Below are 19,394 nucleotides of genomic sequence, written 5' to 3'. Positions count from 1 at the left end.
TATAAACATGCTCAAAGTATAATAGGATACAAAATTTTATTGTATTTGAGATAATATGCCAACAACTCCAACCTCATGGCTTGAGTTGTAGTTTCTGAGAAACCATACCTGTGTTCCACTCCCTGTTTCAATAAACATTGAAGTGTATTTTGCCAAGGGGACCAGTATCCATAGAAAGACTGATATTGAGTACTTCAATAGCTGCACAATATGCTTGGAAAAAAGGAGAGACAAGGTAAAATTCCTGCTTGAATTAAATCAGAAAGACATTTAAATTTGGATTTCACAGATACCACTTGAATAACCCAGTTATGGTTATATAAAGGAGGTAAGAGGAAAAGACAATCTCCACGTGGTAATTTATACCTGTTTTGTCTGTGAAGTAGCTTTTGCTTCCAAGTATTTTGTTTAAAAAGTAAAACAGTGTAGATAAAATGTTACATCAATCAAACAATTTAATTCAAGCGTAATGGATTTTTCTGGTAGAGCATAAAAATATTGTACTGATCAAAACAATTCTGCATGGCCAGTGAATCAAAGAGGTAATGAAAAGAAAAAGAAAAAAAATATATGAATAATACTATTCCTTGATGCAGCTGAGCAATTTTAATGGAAAATTTCTAAATTATTCAGTTGAAGGCACGTGCTGGAAATGGAAAATTCAACATAAACAGTTAATATTTGGAAGAAATGATAAGCACTTGGAAGTAATGTTTTATCATGAAAATCTGGATGCAGCCTTAGCTCAAGACCATGCTACCAGCTCCACCTTGAAGATTTTATTTATTCCTGCAACAGAAACAGGAAAGAACTGGACAACAAAACCTTTGGTTGCAAATAAAGCTAACAATATTAATTTCTTCAAAATGGAACATACTTATGGACACATAAAAAATAATAATATGATTTACTGGCTCAGACGTAACTGTTGCAGAGAATCAAGTCCACTGCCCTCAATATTTTAAGAACCATAAATTTGGAAAACAATAGAAGGGTCACTAAGAACCTTGGCTTACTGCTGAAACTATTAGACACAAATTTTTAGGATTGAAAGCAGGGAATACACCAAATCTATTGGTGAGGGTCTACTTTATAGCCCTGTAGGAAAGAAAAGAATTTTAGGAATCTTTATAATCCTTCTGGGCCTGTAAAAACAGAAACAAAGAGAGGTCAAGGGATCCCAGTGGATGGGTAGACTGCAAACTTTGTGCACAGTGAAACACTTCAACGGTTTTGGAAAAGCAAGTGCTGCTGAAATGACTGGACAACAGACAGTAAGAAGACTACTGCGGCCTATTCATGTCAGTAAGAGTATTATAAATAACCATAAATTATGAATTTTATTAGAACGAGTATTAAAAATACTATTTCACGTCACAGGAAGTCACAATGCACATGCACACCAGCACAGTCCAAGCATTAAACTTGCAAAACTCAAGCCTTAGAACAATGACAGTAACTTTGATTCTTCTTCTAATCATAGTCCAAAGCGTGTAATTTCAAGAAAGAAAGTCCACATGTTTGAAGTATAAATATTTATAATTCAAAATGATTTATCAGAGGGAAGAAGCTGAGCAACACCTAGTGGTAGCAGAAGAATACATTTTGGAAAAAACAAAAGCTTTTTACAGGACAAAGCATTTAAAAATGATATTAATTTTTAAATGCAAATTCCTGTATGATATGCAGTGTCCAAAGCTGAATAATAACATTTAGAAAAAAAAATAAGTAAAAAATAATGCATGATTCACATCAGTAGGTATGTAATACTTGTGTTTGATAAAATACTCCGCAATATAGTTGTCTTACAATATACTAAGAAGAATATTTTTATAGAATTTTCTCAAAAAGTCTGCATTTTTACAAGTAAGCACTTTGGAGCTCAGTTCTTCTTAATTTTCACGGTGTTTCTAATGTGACATTTCAAGCTGATTATGGGTCCAAAACTCTGTTTAGGCAGAAAGTTCATGAGCTTGTTACTAGGACACCTGCATCTATTCCAAAGATGACAGAAAAGGATCTCGAGAGACTTGAAGTCTATCCCTAAAAAACCACCATACACTGGGAAAAAAAAAACAAACCAAAACCAAAAAAATAACCAAGAAACTACAAAAAAACCCTCGACATTGGATCTATCATGATTATACTGCTGTAGCAATTGGTGCTGAGCTCTAGCAACCAACAAAGCAGAAATTCAGTGTGAATTGTGAGGCACCAATTTAAGCGTGGAGGTGGCACAAGGCTCCTGCGACACTCTAATGTCTGGCTACTGCAGAGCCAAGCAGTCTGACACACAAACCTTACGTTCACAGAAAGACAACATGACAGATATCTTTGGAGAATTCATGAAAATATTCCTCCACCACTTTGAAATATGTCTGTTTTCTTAATTAAAAGTACATATAATTTTACTACAAATAGTCTCTTAGGTAAGGCATAGCACAGTGTGCCCTCAGGTAAAGTGTGCTTAACAGACCTTTCATTCTTATCACATTCAAGAAACTTTCTATTACATTTAAGAAGCATCATTTAATGAGTCATATGAAAATATCATACCTCCAAGTTGCTGAGATGCTGTTTTTCAAGGAGTAGTTGCATTTCTTTCAGATTTTTCTGGAAGAGAAGTTGATTACCATCCATGTATGTTCTACCGCTCTCTTGTATTGCTTTATCCCAGTCAACCGTTGCTGAAATCTGCTTCTGATGGCAAGAACCTTTTCTAGATGCTGATGAGGATGAAGTGCCATCTGTGGTTCTTGATACAAGCAAATAACTTATTACTTTGGCTTATTTCTGTGCGCTAACCGTACGCTTTTAAACAAGTTCCTTTCAAAAGTATACATCATCAATAAATGCCTGGCAAGTGAAGGACAACTATACTACATGTAACTACAGGTGGTGCTGTTAGTAATATCTAAATCCGTCCAACACTTTTCCATTTTAAACTCTGTTATTTATAAATAGTCAGACTTTCCTGATCGGGTTGTTGGGTGACTGCCTTAGGCTGAATTATTCTGGAAAATGTCAACCAGCAGTATGCTCATTTACAAAAAAGGATCATGGAGTTGGTGTTTTGTTTTTTTTTTTTTAAAAAAAAAGCAAAATGGCTTTTATTTTTTCATAAGCTTGGCTTATATAGAGGATAACTATATACCAATGCTGCCAGATATTCCCTTACTTCAAATACTGAGAAGGCTTTTTAGTATCTAGAGAGCTCAACTTCACTGATGGTGTGCAATGTCAGTAATGTGGTACACTGAAGAATTTGTATTTGCTACCTGAGGAAAAAAAAGTCTTTGGAGTAGCTAGTGTAGCTGGGTACTGTGGTCAGGGTGAGCCCAAATTAAAATAGAGGAAACTACAGGTTTCTACAGGATGAGAACTAGAAAGAACCATGGGGCTGGTTGACACCCAGTAACCAAAGAAGTCGAGAACCATGTGAAGCCAAATGACAAGGAAAATGTGCAGTCAGAGACTAGGAAGGTAGGAAGTGTGGAACAAGATATATTCAAGAATAGAAAGCAGATGGAACTGAAACAAGGCTGGGTAAGATCACTAGGAATAGGAACTAAGCTTCAGAAAACAAGAAGCAAGAATTAGGTAGATATCAAGGATGACAAAACCAAGAAACAAGCAGCTTTAACCAATACAAAAGACCTTTAAAAAGGCAAAAATAACCCACACACCAAAACCCACCAGGTCATAGGTAGATGAGCTCTTCTGGAACTGTAACTATGACCAGGTTGGCAGCAATGCTTGACTGCCTGGTGGAACCGCTTAGCGAAGGACACTGACCTGGTCTTTTGGCTACAACCTGGTTCAAGGGCCCTAAAATCCCGTAGTCTGGCACTTACAGAAATCTCTCACTAGACCCAGGCTTTGAGTTCTCACATCTGTTCAGCTGAGCTGTAACACAATCGATTAGAAAGCCAAGCTGACGTCTCACTGGTTTAGGATCAAGTATTTGTCTTTCTCCACAATGACTACAAATGGTGGTAGAAGGAGAATAAATCTTGGAAACAGATTATCAGTATAAACTTCCAGTGCAGTTATTTGTAGAATGGGTATACCTTTATGAAAAAGGGGAAATACAGCTTTTTTTTTACCAGATTGATTAGGTCCAATGTTTTAAATGATACTTTTATCTCAGCAATCGCTGGATTTTGTGTAATAAACCAAACCTTATTGTCCATTCAATACGCAGATGCTTTCTAACTTTCCCAGGATGCATGTCTCATACATAGTTCCTTAGCAGCATCAACATGATCTCTTAAATATTGTTCAACTGGGTGAAGTTGTTTATCTAAATTTGTGACAAAAGTGAACTTTTAGTCTATATGCAACTATGTATGAAAATCATAATTCCACATATTTCCCTCTTTTGTCATTGTTGTAACCTCCCACCTACATTTTACCTGTCCTTATTTTCAGTGCAGATGAGGAAAGTGGTGTCGCCTTTCATATATGGGCAACATGCAGTGTAGGAACTTATAAGAAGATATGACTATTTCATGCCCCTCAAATCTATCTTCTTTCCCCACTGGCACCCCTTTTCAGCAAACTTGAACAGTGCAGTCACACCGACATACACAGACCTCATCCTCCACTACTGCTTGTCCAGTAGAGACACATTATCAGGAAAAAAGTATTGTTCCTCACTGGAGATGGCTACTCTATGTCTAATAAATGTACAGAAACTCAATAATCCCTTTTCTTCATTTCTCTCAATTTCTTCAGCTTAGGTTTCCACAGTTTCTTCTTGAGAGCCTTCATCTGTTTCCTCCTCTTTCTGTATTTAAAATTATATTCCTTGTTAAAATCAATACCTTTTCAGTATATATGTGTCTAACGGGTAAATAGTCTTAACGCAATCATTTGTCTATCTATAATAACACAATTTTAGGACAACAGAAAATGGAAACTTTTATCTCATCAAAGTGGTTTGGTGGTGTGTTTTGTTTTGTTTTCAGAAGATTTTATACAATATTACAAAAAGGTTGGCTTAATTGCACTGGCCTAAGCCAATATAGATATTTGGCAGAGTCTAAAAAGGAATTTACTATTTCTGATAAGATGGTTGGTAGCAAAAAGGGAGAACAACTTCTCGTATTTATTTATAGAACTCAGAAAACTGCATTCTGTATTCTTTCGAATGGGAGATATCCTCCCTATCCAAAAACTTTCTGCACCTATCTGCTTTTGAAGACTTTGTTACCATGGACCAGACTGATATTCACCTGGCCCCCAAAAAATCTGTGGTGGTTTGTGGGGTTTTTGTGTTTGTGTGTAAGTTTCCTGGTATCTGTTTGGATGTTTAGACCATTTATATTCATAAAAGTTTCTACATTTCAACTTTTTTTCAGAGAACACTCTTGATTTGTCATCATTAATTTCTATCCCAAGACTGAACCTAATCAAATACAACTGTTTTTAAGCAAAAATAGGGAAATATATCTTGTACAAAGAGCAGCACGCCATTTACACAGCCTGTGTGCATACAGCCCAGTCCCTGTTGACTAACAAGTTGACCAAAGTCTTTCCTTCAGTATTTAATAACTATACCTTACTAGAACCAGAGTAGCTCTGCTGCAAACTCAGAATACAATCTCTCACTCATTGGGTGTTCCAGGGTTTTTTGCCTGTCTCCAAGAGGAGCTAATATGTCTCCATTGCTTCATTTATTTTTTTACTACTTTTTAAACAGTGACATTAAGAATTCTAGAACCTTATAAAATCCACCTATATCCAGTTGGGTCTGCAGCCATATTTTTCTTGAATACTAAAACCAGTATTCGTTTCTTCCCTTAAAAGGGAACTACCAAGGAATTCCATAAATTCTGTTTCTGAGAGAAGGTGAATTCTAAAGATGATACAAGATTTTTGGTTCGAGTATAGAAATGTAAGAAGAAAAATAAATACAGAAAGGGATCTGCTACCACCTCATCTGAGTCAGTTATCAGCCATCCCAAAACTTACAGTGAAAGGGATTATAAGACATTTTTCACAGAATCACAGAATCACAGAATCGACTGGGTTGGAAGAGACCTCAGAGATCATCGAGTCCAACCCTTGGTCCAACTCTAGTCCGTTTACTAGATCATGGCACTAAGTGCCATGTCCAATCTCAGTTTAAAAACCTCCAGGGACGGCGAGTCCACTACCTCCCTGGGCAGGCCATTCCAATGCCTGATCACTCTCTCTGTAAAGAATTTCTTCCTAATATCCAGCCTAAATTTCCCCTGGTAGAGTTTAAGCCCATGCCCCCTTGTCCTATTGCTAACTGCCTGGGAGAAGAGACCAATCCCCACCTGGCTATAACTTCCCTTCAGGTAGTTATAGAGAGTGATGAGGTCACCTCTAAGCCTCCTCTTCTCTAGACTAAACAACCCCAGCTCCCTCAGCCTCTCCTCATAGGTCTTATGTTCAAGTCCCTTCACCAGTCGTGTTGCTCTTCTCTGGACCCGCTCCAGCACTTCAATGTCTTTCCTGAACTGAGGGGCCCAGAACTGAACACAATACTCCAGGTGTGGCCTCACCAATGCAGAGTACAGGGGAAGGATCACTTCCCTTGTCCTGCTGACCACGCTGTTTTTGATACAGGACAGGATACCGTTGGCCTTCTTGGCCACCTGGGCACACTGTTGGCTCATGTTGAGCTTCCTGTCAATTAGCACCCCCAGGTCCCTTTCTGTCTGACTGCTCTCCAGCCACTCTGCGCCCAGCCTGTAGCGCTGCAGGGGGTTGTTGTGAGCTTTACAGCTCAGAAATGGTGAATTTTGAAGAATCTTCACCTTTGTGAACCTTCTTGAAATGCTTTTCTGTATCAAAGATTACTTTGCCCTACTGATTTACAAGAAGTTTATTTGCCTTCTAAGAGAATTTCGCCCAATTTTTGGAACCGAGTCTGAAAACACAGAATTGCCACTTTTATGACCCACACAGACCCCAGAGCTAACAGCAAGGAACGACCCTGCACTAACATGTTCTGCCGCAGGCCAGAAGAACCCACGCTGCAGAGCACGCGTCCAGTTTGAATCTCAGCGTTCAGGAAGGGATTGTGCGAGATGCAGGCAAAAATGCACAGAGTATTTTCTGTCACAAGGAAGGAAGACAAATAGTTAGCATTAGAATAAGCAAAGCTTTATTTCATATTAATTTGTATACTTTGTCCCTATACACAAGCCTGTACTGCAGTAACTTAATTCTTTTTCCCTTACTACCATACCCCAAATATTCCATACATCCTTCTTCATCCAGCCCATATGGCTCCTACCCAAGCCTCTTGGTTCCCAGCTGGGGAAGAGGGAGCACATCTGTGGCAGGTTCTAAGATATTTGTGTGCTGCCTTATCCGCACTAACTGGCTTGTGACCAACAGGTCAATGTGGACTCAACTTTTAAGCCTTTTTCATGCTGGGGTCACTTGTTTGAATTATTTCTTCCTTGCTCAATTGCACATTTCAAACATGTAGAAATATAATCATCTTTGGGATCCTTAGCTCTCTCTCAAATTTGGTTGCTAGGGAAACACAAACTGTAAAAGAATATGAAATTTAATTTCCTTAGGAAATCAGGTTATAAAAATGAAAATCAGGAAAAGAACACACTATCATTATTACAGGATAGTGAATTTTTAAAATTACACAAATATAGTACGGAGTGATAGCAATGTTATATTGTGAGAAACTGAGGAAATGGTAAGTGTCCCAAGAGAAAGCTGTGAGCCTTTGGGGCACAGGGAGCAGTTTGAAGAGAGATGAAAAATAGAGAAACAGATGATAAAGGCAGTGGGAAGAGGCATGGGCTGCTGTCCTTAATCAAACCAATGAGTGAAATGAGACAAATGATCAGGAGCCTTGAGACAGGGTTCAGAAACATCTACAATTTTTTGCCATAATTTCAATTTCTATTTAGCAGGTATATTTTTGTTTGTTTGTTTTTATGGCTGCAATCCTCCTTTATTATGTCAGCCCAGTGTAGTAGCTGCAGCACTATATGCATGTTGACTGGCAGATAGCGTAAGTGTTTAGCTCTAAGAGGTATGAAATATTTTCTCAATTGTCCAGTTTGTCGGCTGCAAACATGTTTTAATCACCATTAGAAATGTAATCAAACTACATATTAACATCACACATATTAACTTAACACACTGAAGCTCAAGAGTAGGGAGACCCTTTTTAGACAGACTTTCTCTCTATTCTGAACATCCGCACAATTTACAGCATGTAGAAGATAATTATAATAATAGCAAAAAAAGCAGCAGCAACACAAATAAAACCCTGAACTGAAATGTTAAAGAAATGAGAGATTAGGAAGGGGATAATCAGGAAGGAGTATCAAATACAGCAGATAAACTATGCATGAAGAAACATTCCTTGATCAGTCAAGGTATCTTTAAAAAGTGCTTGGCCAGAGTGAAAACTATGCAATTCAAATTGTACATAATATAAAATCAAATTGCAGGCTAAATTGTTATCAGGATGCTCAAAATACATATAGAGGATAAGAAATTTAAAGGAATGGCAACTGGAAAAAGATAAGATCATGTGATGAATATATGAATGAGATTAGCCTTGAATGTCAAAAGGAAAAAATCTGGATGAGAATAAGAAATCACCTAGACAGAAAACTTTATACTTCATGGAACAGCAGATGGTTTGGTAACTATGGTGGTGTGAGTCAGGCGATAACCAAATGGGGGCCGGGTTAGCCCCGACTATCCCCAGCGTTCCGCTGAAGTGAAAAGGTTTGTGTCATCTCCTCTTTGGTTTTACCAAATGGACACAAACAACGCAAAGAAGATTCATAATGGTTCATTGGAACAGTTAAAAAAAAGCTTTCCTTGCCACTAGAGAAAAGGCCTATAATTTCTTAAAGAGGAATTGTCTGCTGTTTATTGAGTACACCAAGCAATTTACTTCCTTTGATCATCAGAGTAAACAGAAATGCTTACCTGAAGTTGGTTTTGTTTCTGCTGGGCAAGTACAGTCCTGGTGTTAAAACTGATCCTTTAATTCTTTCAAGAGCTTCTTCTAACTGAGAAGCTGCCTTTGTCTGGACTAGAGGGTTTAGAGTAAAAAACACAATGGATTATGATTTTTTTTAATTTGAATATTTTGCCATAAATGGTTTTGTTAAGTTTCTGAAGTTTGGAAGCCTAAAACCAGACTGTTATAAAATAAACTGAGTGGTTTAGCATCATTAGACATGCTGGAGCGTCTCTAGTTCCTCTGAAACCAACCCCCAATCTATTTAAGTGTTTACAGTAACACACGTATTCAACAGTTTTGCTATTTCTGTTTAGACTGCACTGTTGAAAAAGCAGGTGGTTAAGCAATCCAGCATTAACTTTGTTTTTATATCATGATTATTCCACTCATTCACTAAGCCAAAGTTACAGCCTGCAGATATTTTATAGAGGCCAAATTGTGACTTGCTAATTGAATCACTGGAGAAAGAAAGAGTCCAGACAGGCACAACGTGTTGCCTCTTTCAAGTAAGCAAAAGTAGGGTAGAAAGGGGCAGAGGCAGAATTGCTATAAAGGATAACCAAGGAAAAAAATCGTGATGCACTATATCGCTTCACAGCCTGGGCTGTCAGTAGAGCTGTGAAGAAGCCCTAACCCAGTACTGTTCCATTTTGTTATTTTAATATGACATTTGATCTTGAAGTCAGAGACATTACCTCACAGTTGGCGCAATTGCAGTTGGGAGAGTAAATCTGTTAAAGAATACCTAAGTATTATACCATATCTGAAGAGTTTCAACACTGGAAAGTTGACTGGAAATCAGACTTGGCTGATGCTGTTAAAAACTCCTGCCAATCCGTGCTGATTCCAAGAGAGCAGGAACTGAGTTGAAGTGATCATTACTTCTCAGAAGTGAGAGAACAGCTTAAAAAGCTGACTAATTCAGCGAAAGTTATGTAATACATTAATACAGGTTACCACTGCTTTTATTTAATGATAAACAAATGCACATTTGTGAATATTTCATATTCAGGGGTTCAAATAGCAGATCATTATACTATCCTAGCAACTTCCAGTGTCCATGTAACACCTTGCACCCAGCTGTGAAAGCAGTGTCGTAAGTGATAAGCGCACTGCAGTGAAAAACATGGGGAAAACCCAGGAAGCCGTAATATCCCAAGGAGGTGATGTACTCACTGTGACTGGAATACAATGAAATGCCTCACAATAGAATTTTTAGGAAAAGAAAATAAAATTTAAATTTCCTCTACCCATTTTTGTTGTATCTATTAGATCTGAGCTTCTGGTCAGTTACGTTTTACTTATAATAATGAATTCAATTAATCTGAGTGAATTGTTCTGTTTGTCTCAACTATATTCTATTAATAGAAAAACACTTGCATGGTGAATAATGGCTGAATTTTAATTTACAAACCTATCTGCTTGTGCTGAGAAGAAGGCAGATGAGCCCGCTGGAACTTATCAGTTGCTTCCTGGAGTTTAATTTTCCTCTGCTGCAGAACTCGTTCTCGAAATCTTTGTTCTTTTTCTTCTTCTCGTTTCTGTTTTTCTTCAAAGGCTCTGTATTTAAAAAGCAAAAGTAGATGATCCCTATGTTTTATAATTACATTTACTGAAATATTAGTAACTTACTTGCTTATCAATTTGTAATTTTAGTAAAAAGCTTACTTGAACACAAATTAAATACTATCAGCTTCAGCACAGCTGGATTTTTATGGTATGTCTGAACATAAATGGGATAGCAGGTGATCAAGAAGAGACACACCATAATATTTTTATCTTTTAGCCTCAACCAGAGGTTTGATTCTTATATGTGAATTTACATACAGACTCAGCCAGTTCTTGTCACCAATGTGACTTTTGGTGCAGTCTTTACATCCCCATGTAAATGTATCACAGTGGGCAGATCAATAAGGTGAACTGCAAATGCTCTGTGTGTGTGTGTGTGTCTTTTACGAGCTGCCAGGGAAATAGTAACAGTTTAAAAGTTGTGATTCAGAAATAACACAAAGGAGCTACAGCTATTCAGAAATAACACAAAGGAGCTACAGCTTTTACCTATTAATATGTAAGAGTTAGTATCAATTTGTAGTTCTTGACAAGCTTACAGAATGACAATCATTAGCAGCACAAAATGGGATAAAACAGTAATGCGAAACTATGTTTGACAGAGTCAGTTGTTAATATCGAATATGTTAAATGTGTCCTTCTACTGGCTGGAAAGCAACTCCGGCTTTAACCAAAACCAAGCATCATCACAAAGCTTTCCTTCAGTAGGCACAAGCTTGATGAAGCTACATGGAATTTTTATTCCTGCTTACAAAATCATCAGCTCTTGCTGACAAACTTAAATTAGCCCCTTGAGTGAAATATACCCTCTACCAACAAAGTTATTAGCACAGTGCCTATGTAGAAAAAATAATACTTAATACATAACTTATCAAGTATAACTTCTGTGCCTGCCAGGTAAGGATGAGTACAACTGGAAGCTTTCTGTGTCTAAAGTTCTCTGTGTGTTAGAAATGTGATTTAGCAGGTCACTGGCACACTAGGTAGGGTCCCGCTCCCCTCCAGCATTAGTGGGAAGGTAGGGATATTTAGCCAGATATTCTTTGCTTCTCTCATCACAATAAGATGCTTTCCCATAACTTTAATCACAGTTGCTTCACAGACCTTCTTGCTTAATGGATCAAAGCTGCTACTTAACACAGCTACTCCTTAAATCAAGCTATTTTATTTATTCCTTCCTTTTCTTCTCAGGGGGAAAAATTCAAACTAAACTATTCAACTTGACCCTCCCTAGTATCCCTTCAAAGTGCTGACTGATCACCTCCGAGAACAACCAGAAAACTAATTTGAAAGAGGTACTTTTTATTTTAGAAAGTTTAAAGGCTGTAACTCCACAATAGTGAAAAATAGGAAACCAGCCAACTAATTCCCAAGTACACATTTTTACAGGAATATCCACTGTAATCCACTTGGAAGCCAAAGCGTAGCAGAGAGAGAGACATAAAGAACTTTCACTATTTTGAAAATTCATATATACATCATTGCAAAACATCTTGAAACTAATGACTGAGATTTCTCAGTTTTATGGACAAGTCATCACATTTGATTAATAGAAAGTGAAGACAACACATATATATGTTTTTGAAGTGGAAATGTACTCACAGACCCCATGCAGCTATTCAACACTTATATCACAAAGACTATGTACTTGCATTTCTGCCATCATTGAGTGAACCTTAAAACTCCTCCCCACAACATCGGGGGCAGCTGGACGTTGTGTTCCACCTGATCTCCCTTTCTTCAACACTGCATCTCCAGTACTGCCCATGTTAACCTCAAGAAAGACAGTGCATATGAAAAAAGACGAAATATGCAAAGGATCCACTGCTTTTGCTAACATATATAGCACTCTGCATTGATGTTCTCCAAGGTCAGAAATCAAAATTCTGGTGAACAACATTACTACTACTTCTGCTTTGGAAATACATTCCCCTCAGCTGGCTCCATGTTTCCCAGCAACAATATTCTTGGGTCATAAGAACTGCTGAGACCGCATCATGTAATGTTTACAGATGGTTGCTTACATTTTATTTTAACAACCTATTTATTGCAAATACTAGAGAATAGGTGACACTTAATCAGCTACACTTTCAACAATTGAAGTTAATATCTACAATTCAAAGTAACGCTTCTTCTAGAGATGAAGTTATAAAACTCTACAGCTTCAAATGAAGGATAAGACAGAAGATTGACTTATGCAGAGAAAAACCATTAAATTAAAACATGATTCCAACACTACAAGATTCATCTGCAAACTTCAGTTTGTCAGTAAGCAAAAATGGCTTCACTTGAAGCATGAGGTGAAGGCAAACAAGCAGGAAACCAAAACAGAAAAATTCTGCAGAGACCTCTATCCACATAAAGTGTTTTATTGCAATTTGCTTAAAATTTCACAGAAACTTTAATTGCTCACACAATCCAGAAGTTAGAACTAAAAAAGTAGGACTAGAGTTAATTGGCAACTTCCAGTATTCCTATATTTGTCTCACCTTAAAATCTGATACAGAAATATGCAGTATTTTACATCTTTATCCTGACTAAAGAAATAGGAAAATCACTATGGGGGAAACAGCCTTACTTACCCTAGTAAGTCCTTTAAACACATTCTTCTTAATCCCCTTAATATTTCTAGAAGCTGCTCAAAAAGGCCTTTAGTTGAACTGTAGTTGTTAAATTCAGACATGTGGGAAATTCTAGAACTTTGCACCTGGAGTAATTCCAGAGCATAACTCCAAAAAGGAGCCTTTACTTATTTATTTACTTCTAAAATTATTTTGGTGTATGACTTAGCTGTACTCTTCCACACTCTTAATAACTGGCACAAAAAGAGGACTCTTGTTCCATGCTCCATAGAGCTGGAAACAGGCAAGTCCAAATGCTGATGCAAGAGATCTTTTTCACCACAGCTCATCACGATCAGTATTTGGTTTGGATTAAGACATGAGAGAGAAAAAGAATCTTATTTTAAATGCAAGGAAATGCATTAAAGATAATCAGTGAAGCCTGCATCATTAACTTCTTGACCTCATAAAATGTAAATTGTGACACCCAGGTGCGTTATGTAAAATAAATAATTTTACAAATGCACATTCACATCTTACAGAAAAACAGTTAAAGCAAATATTTGTTTGTTCACTCTCCTTAAGCCACCAGCTCAGGTTCACATCACAGATGTAACATTGGCAAAAGAGAATGGCTTTAAGATGGGGAGTCAGCAGAAGAATTTCCTGACTAGTGTTTTTTTAACCCAGTTTTTCTGTCTACTCTAAACAACCCAGCGGTGCAGCAATTTTTGAAATGGCTGCCAAAATGTTTATAGTGAATTTGGAATAGGAAACTTAAAATACTTAGCAGTTTCACATATACAGACATTATGTGGAAGGCATTTTTATATTAAAAACAGTATGAACAGATGGTGGAACTATTTCCTGGTTAATTTTTTCAAATTATCTTCACAGTGAATCGATGGATGCCACATTCCCAGGTGAACTAAATGCTTACTACTACCTTGGATGAAAATAAAAAAGTAATGTCTACAGTGCATTTGGAATGTTATGAAATGAACGTTTTGCTAATTATTTTATATTATTCAACCATTGACATATCATGTTTGCAAAACAGTGCACAATAATTTTAAAATGAAGGTAGGAGGGTACTTGTGTACTTAATGTTTACAGCAAGATCAAGAAAAGGCTAGAATGGCATGCCACACTCAAAATCCCTTCATGGGCAAACAGCGAACACACCTTACACCCTTAAAACAATCTGTGGAAGCCGCCTATAAATAGTTTTTTTTGTTTGAGATATTTAGCAGGACCATAGGGACGCATATTAAGTTTATTCCCTCTTCCTCTCTGATTATCATACGCTGAAGACAAAAGCCAACCCAGAGGTTCACAGCAGGGCTGCCCGCACTACCCACCCCTCGTTACACTCCAAAACTTATTAATGGGCAAAGAGTAAGCACACCTTATAGAAAGCCAATAATGTTTTTTGTTAGCGTAATTAAAATCTTAAGAGTGTAATCCCTATTAATCCAGATGTAATGGTTACCAAAAAGTAATAACACAGTTACAGTTCCTTCTATACGGAGAAAGCCTCAATAATAGTGATAATACAGTTTGAATCGTTCTTTGCACACTGAGTTTCTACCCCTTCTCCTGATGTTCACACTGTCATTGCTGTTCTATGTCCCAAAGCTGAGATGTTACGGTGAGCTGTCAGCACCTGGAGTCCCTTCACCAGGAGCAATATGATGTTCATGTTAGTGCTTTTTTCTTCACCTCAGGATCCACTTGGAGTCATCTTTATGTTTGCTAACACACTTTTACACCGTGAATCCTGTGTTCATCTCAAGAAGGACATTGAGGTGCTGGAGAGAGTTCAGAGAAGGGCAATGAAGCTGGTGAGGGGTCTGGAGCACAAGTCTGATAAGGAGCAGCTGAGGGAACTGGGGCTCTTCAGCCTGGAGAAAAGGAGGCTGAGGGGAGACCTTATCGCTGTCTACAACTACCTGAAAGGAGGTTGTAGCATGGAGGGTGTTGGTCTCTTCTCCCAAGTAACAAGTGATAGTGAGAGGAAATGGCCTCAAGTTGTGTCAGGGGAGATTGAGACTGGATATTAGGAAAAAATTCTTCATGGAAAGGGTTGTCAGGCATTGGAACAGGCTGCCCAGGGAAGTGGTGGAGTCACCATCCCTGGAGGTGTTTAAAAGATGTATACATGAGGTTCTAAAGGACATGGTTTAGAGCCAGAGTTAGGTTATAGTTGGCCTTGATGATCCTGAGGGTCTCTTCCAACTGAGATAATTCAATGATTCACCAATTTGCAGCTCTACAGTACCTCCAAATATTCCATACATGGTGCCTTTTACATGTATTCCTTTGTTTTCTTTGTTACCTCTAAAGCCAGTTTTGTCAGATCACAGAATCACAGAACGGTTGGGGTTAGAAGGGACCTCTGGAAATCATCTAGTCCAACCCACCTGCTAAAGCAGGTTCACCAGAGCAGATCACACAGGAATGTGTCCAGACACGTTTAGAATGTCTCCAGAGAAGGAGACTGCACAACCTCTCTGGGCAGCCTGTTCCAGGGCTCTGGCACCCTCAAGGTAAAGAAGTTTCTCCTCATATTCAGATGGAACCTCCTGTGCTTCAGTCTGTGCCCATTGCCCCTCATCCTATCACTGGGCACCACTGAGAAGAGTCTGGTCCTATCCTCTTGACACCCACCCTTGAGATATTTATAAACATTGGTGAGATCCCCTCTCAGCTTCTCTTCTCCGGGCTGAACAGACCCAGCTCTCCCAGTCTTCATAAGAAAGATGCTCCAGTCCCCTAATCATCTTCGTAGCTCTCCGCTGGACTCTCTCCAGAAATTCCTTGTCTTTCTTAATCTGGGGAGCCCAGAACTGGACACACTACTACAGATGCAGCCTCACCAGGGCAGAGTAGGGGGACGGATAACCTTCCTCGACCTGCTGGTCACACTTTCCCTAATGCACCCAGATCTAGGTCTGCAGTTTTTTAGCCAGCTATTGGTGAGTTTACGGCCGTGGGGTCTCCATTGCCCAGCCTGTGCCACATCTCTTGCCACCCCTGCCTGTTCTCTGTTGCACCACATCCCGCAAGCCCAGCTCTACAGCTCCTGCCATCGCACCAGGCCTGCATTGCCCTACGCCATCGCTTGTGTTAGAGTCGTAACGGCTTGTTACTGCTATCAACGTAAAACTACAGTCATACCATACAAAGATAAACAAAGGCGAAATAAATTAGCCACAGACACCTGGTCAATTAGAGAAATTGCTGTTATACGTAAACGAAGCAAAACAAAGCTGTGGGTCTGAAGTTCAGTGAGAGCAAGCTTGGCAAACGTCTGGCCCCGGGCCTGGCAAACCCAGCACAGCCCCGCAGCCTGAGCAGAAACAGCCATGCTGGATCACAGGTCTGCCCGGCCACAGGGAGCTCTGCTCTGCACAGCTTCATTATGGTGTAGAAAGAGATACTGAATTCGTAACACTTTGTGCCCCCCTGTTTACACAGTGCTAATATTTTTCTCCCACTGCTGGCACTAGAATGTTTTTTGGCCTCTATCAGTAACACTGATTAATACTTTAAAGAGCTTATATTAAATAATCAGTGATAATCAGCCAGTAGGTGGAGCACAAACCTTGTGCATATGTTGAAAATAAAATATTTCTGACAAATACAACATCAATGTGAATAGATCGGAAACTGACATAAACTGGGAAAGTGTTTCCTTCCCCAGTTACAACAGATTTCAAGGTAATTCAAGCTATTCAGATTTCAAGGTAATTGAAAATGCTGAACCAATATAGCTGTCTGTAAGGTTTACTTTAAAAATCACATGGACAATTCTATTTCCAGAATGAACCAACGACCTGCAGCCAGTAATGTCACAGTAAAATGAGAGTCACATTTTGCATTGAGCAATAACAGCAGGATGGCTGCAGTCCCCACCAAATTGTCAGCTGGTATTTAAAAATATTGCAGTACATAATCACAAAATATGTTATCCTACTCACTTACATCAAGTGTGTGTTTAGGCAGTAGCTCTTACTTCCAGAATACTGTTATTTAAATGAAATATCTCTCAGGTACTGCCCCAGGGCATATTTAATTCTTACACTGATCTTGAATTTGCAACTTCTTGTATCAGTGAAACAATATAGGAAGGACTTTTTTTATACTAGGACAACTTCGGTAAAAATAACCAGTGGGCTAGTTGTTCACTGTGTTGAAGCACTGCTGTTAACACAAAACCAAGGACCTCGGGCAATACAGGAGATTCCAAAAGAAAAAAGATGGCATCAGATATGAATATGGGTCCCTCTAATTATTCACTCTGAAAAAGATTGGTGACTTAAGTTACTGTGACTTTGCTTTCCAAAGCTATACTTGCCCTTTTCTGTGCAAGTGTTGGTTTTGTTTTTTACCAATTAACCAATTAACTGAGCCCATCTCGTCAGAAGTCGAGTATTTTTAGTGCTGAAGCCACTGCATTTCAGAGGTATTGACAACAGATCAATACAACACTGTCAGGGAAAAATTCATTACAAATACATTTAGAAAAGGTTGAAAACATAAGAACTCAATCTGCAAGCTCTTTGCATATGCAGTTCTCATTAGCTGGGCACTAGAGGCCATCAGACTTGAACTCAGCCTTAGTATAACCTTGTTTAAATGTAGGCTGGTGGTGATTCTTCAAAACACACACACATACAAAACAAAACAAAAAAAACAAACAAAACCAACAAAAAAACTAGAGAAAAGTTTTCCTCCACAATGCAACGCAAAGAAAATGACCCTAATTGACACAAGACTGAGAACAGCACAGAAGCTCTGATATATCTTCCCCAGATCTGTTTGCTAAAGGAAATTCACTGCTATTACTTTTTAGCAGAGGCTTTATAAATTTAAGGTTGGCGTTAAAATTTGGTCATGTTTGACCAACTTGATAAACTTCTTCAAATAAATGACTGGCCTGGTAGATGAGGTGAGAGCAGTGGATACTGTCTATGTGGACCTCACTAAGGCCATCGATACTCTCTGCCATAACATCCTCATAGACAAGCTGCTGATGTACAGGCTGGATGAGTAGACACGGAGGTGGATTGAAGAGTGGCTGGATGGCCAGTCCCAGAGTGGTGATTAGTGACATGAAGTCTGGTTGGAGGCCAGTAACTAGTGGTGTACCCTAGGGGTCAACACTGGGCTCAGTCCTATTTAACATCTTCATTAATAAGATGGCTGATTGGCCAGCGTGCACCTTCAGTAAGTTTGCAGATGACACAAAACCAGGAGGAATGGCTGATACATCCAAGGGTCCTGCTGCCATCCAGAAGGACCTTAATAAGCTGGAGAAATGGGCTGGCAAGAACCTCATGAAGTTCAACAAGGAGAAGTGCAAAGTCCTGAACCTGGGGAGGAACAACCCTAGACACCAACATATGCTGGAGGCCAACCTGGCTGGAAAGCAGCTTTGCAGAAAAGGACCTGTGGGTCCTGGTGGACGCCAAGCCAAACATGAGCTGGTAATGGGCACTTGTGGAAAAAAAACCCAAATGGTACCCTGGGCTGCACTAGGCAAAGCATTGCCAGCAAGTTGAGGGAGGACATCCTTCCCTCTACTCAACGTTGGTGAGCCCACACCTGGAGGACTGTGTCCAGTTCTGGGCTCCCCAGTACAAGAGAGACACAGACAAACTGGAGAGAGTCTGACAAAGGACCATGATGATGAAGTGACTGGAGCATCTGTCCTGTGAGGAAAGGCTGAGAGACCTGGGACTGTTCAGCCTGGAGAAGAGAAGGCTCATGGGGGATGGCATCGAGCACATAAAGACATGAAGGGAGGGTGCAAAGATGAGGGATCCAGGCTCTTCTCAGTGGTGCCCAGTGACAGGACCAGGGGTAATGTGCACAAACTGGAACACAGATGTGTCCCTCTGAATATCAGGAAACACTTATGAGAGTGGTTGAACACTGGCACAGGTTGCTCGGAGAGGCTGTGAAGTCTCCATCCTTGGAGATACTCAAAAGCTGTCTGGACAAGGTCCCGGGCAATGAGCTCTAGGCGGCCCTGCTTGGGCAGACGGATTTGACCAGATCACCTCAAGAGGTCCCTTCCAACCTTATCCATTCTGTGCGAAGGTTAGAAGTAGAAAACAGACTGTCATACTACTCTCCATATGTTGAAAGGAAAAAAAAGTGAGAAACAATTTCAGCTTTGAAATTATAAAACAGCAGTGCAAAGAATAACTTCTGATACGTGCCTGTAAGCCCTGTCAGGGTGAATGTAGGGTGCTGCCAGGTAAGAG

The 19,394-nt window shown here is 39.2% G+C and overlaps 1 protein-coding gene across 9 annotated transcripts in view; it reads right to left on the bottom strand.

Moving 5' to 3' along the window:
• CEP126 (centrosomal protein 126) overlaps positions 1–19,394 on the bottom strand; it is a 44,091-nt gene that overhangs the window by 21,607 nt on the left and 3,090 nt on the right. For all 9 annotated transcript variants that reach the window (XR_010468768.1, XR_010468780.1, XM_065044928.1 and 6 more), the window contains exons 3-5: positions 10,404–10,549; positions 8,953–9,058; positions 2,557–2,755 (exon numbers count right to left, since the gene is read on the bottom strand). Coding sequence is in view for 7 of the 9 variants with exons in the window: in XM_065044928.1 (XP_064901000.1) it covers positions 2,557–2,755; positions 8,953–9,058; positions 10,404–10,549 (451 nt within the window). In the remaining 2 variants the exon portion in view is untranslated. The remainder of the gene's footprint in view (positions 1–2,556; positions 2,756–8,952; positions 9,059–10,403; positions 10,550–19,394) is intronic.

Source organism: Columba livia, chromosome 1, assembly GCF_036013475.1.
Source record: "Columba livia isolate bColLiv1 breed racing homer chromosome 1, bColLiv1.pat.W.v2, whole genome shotgun sequence".
Lineage (NCBI taxonomy): Eukaryota > Metazoa > Chordata > Aves > Columbiformes > Columbidae > Columba > Columba livia.
This window is presented reverse-complemented; position numbering and strand designations above follow the sequence as displayed.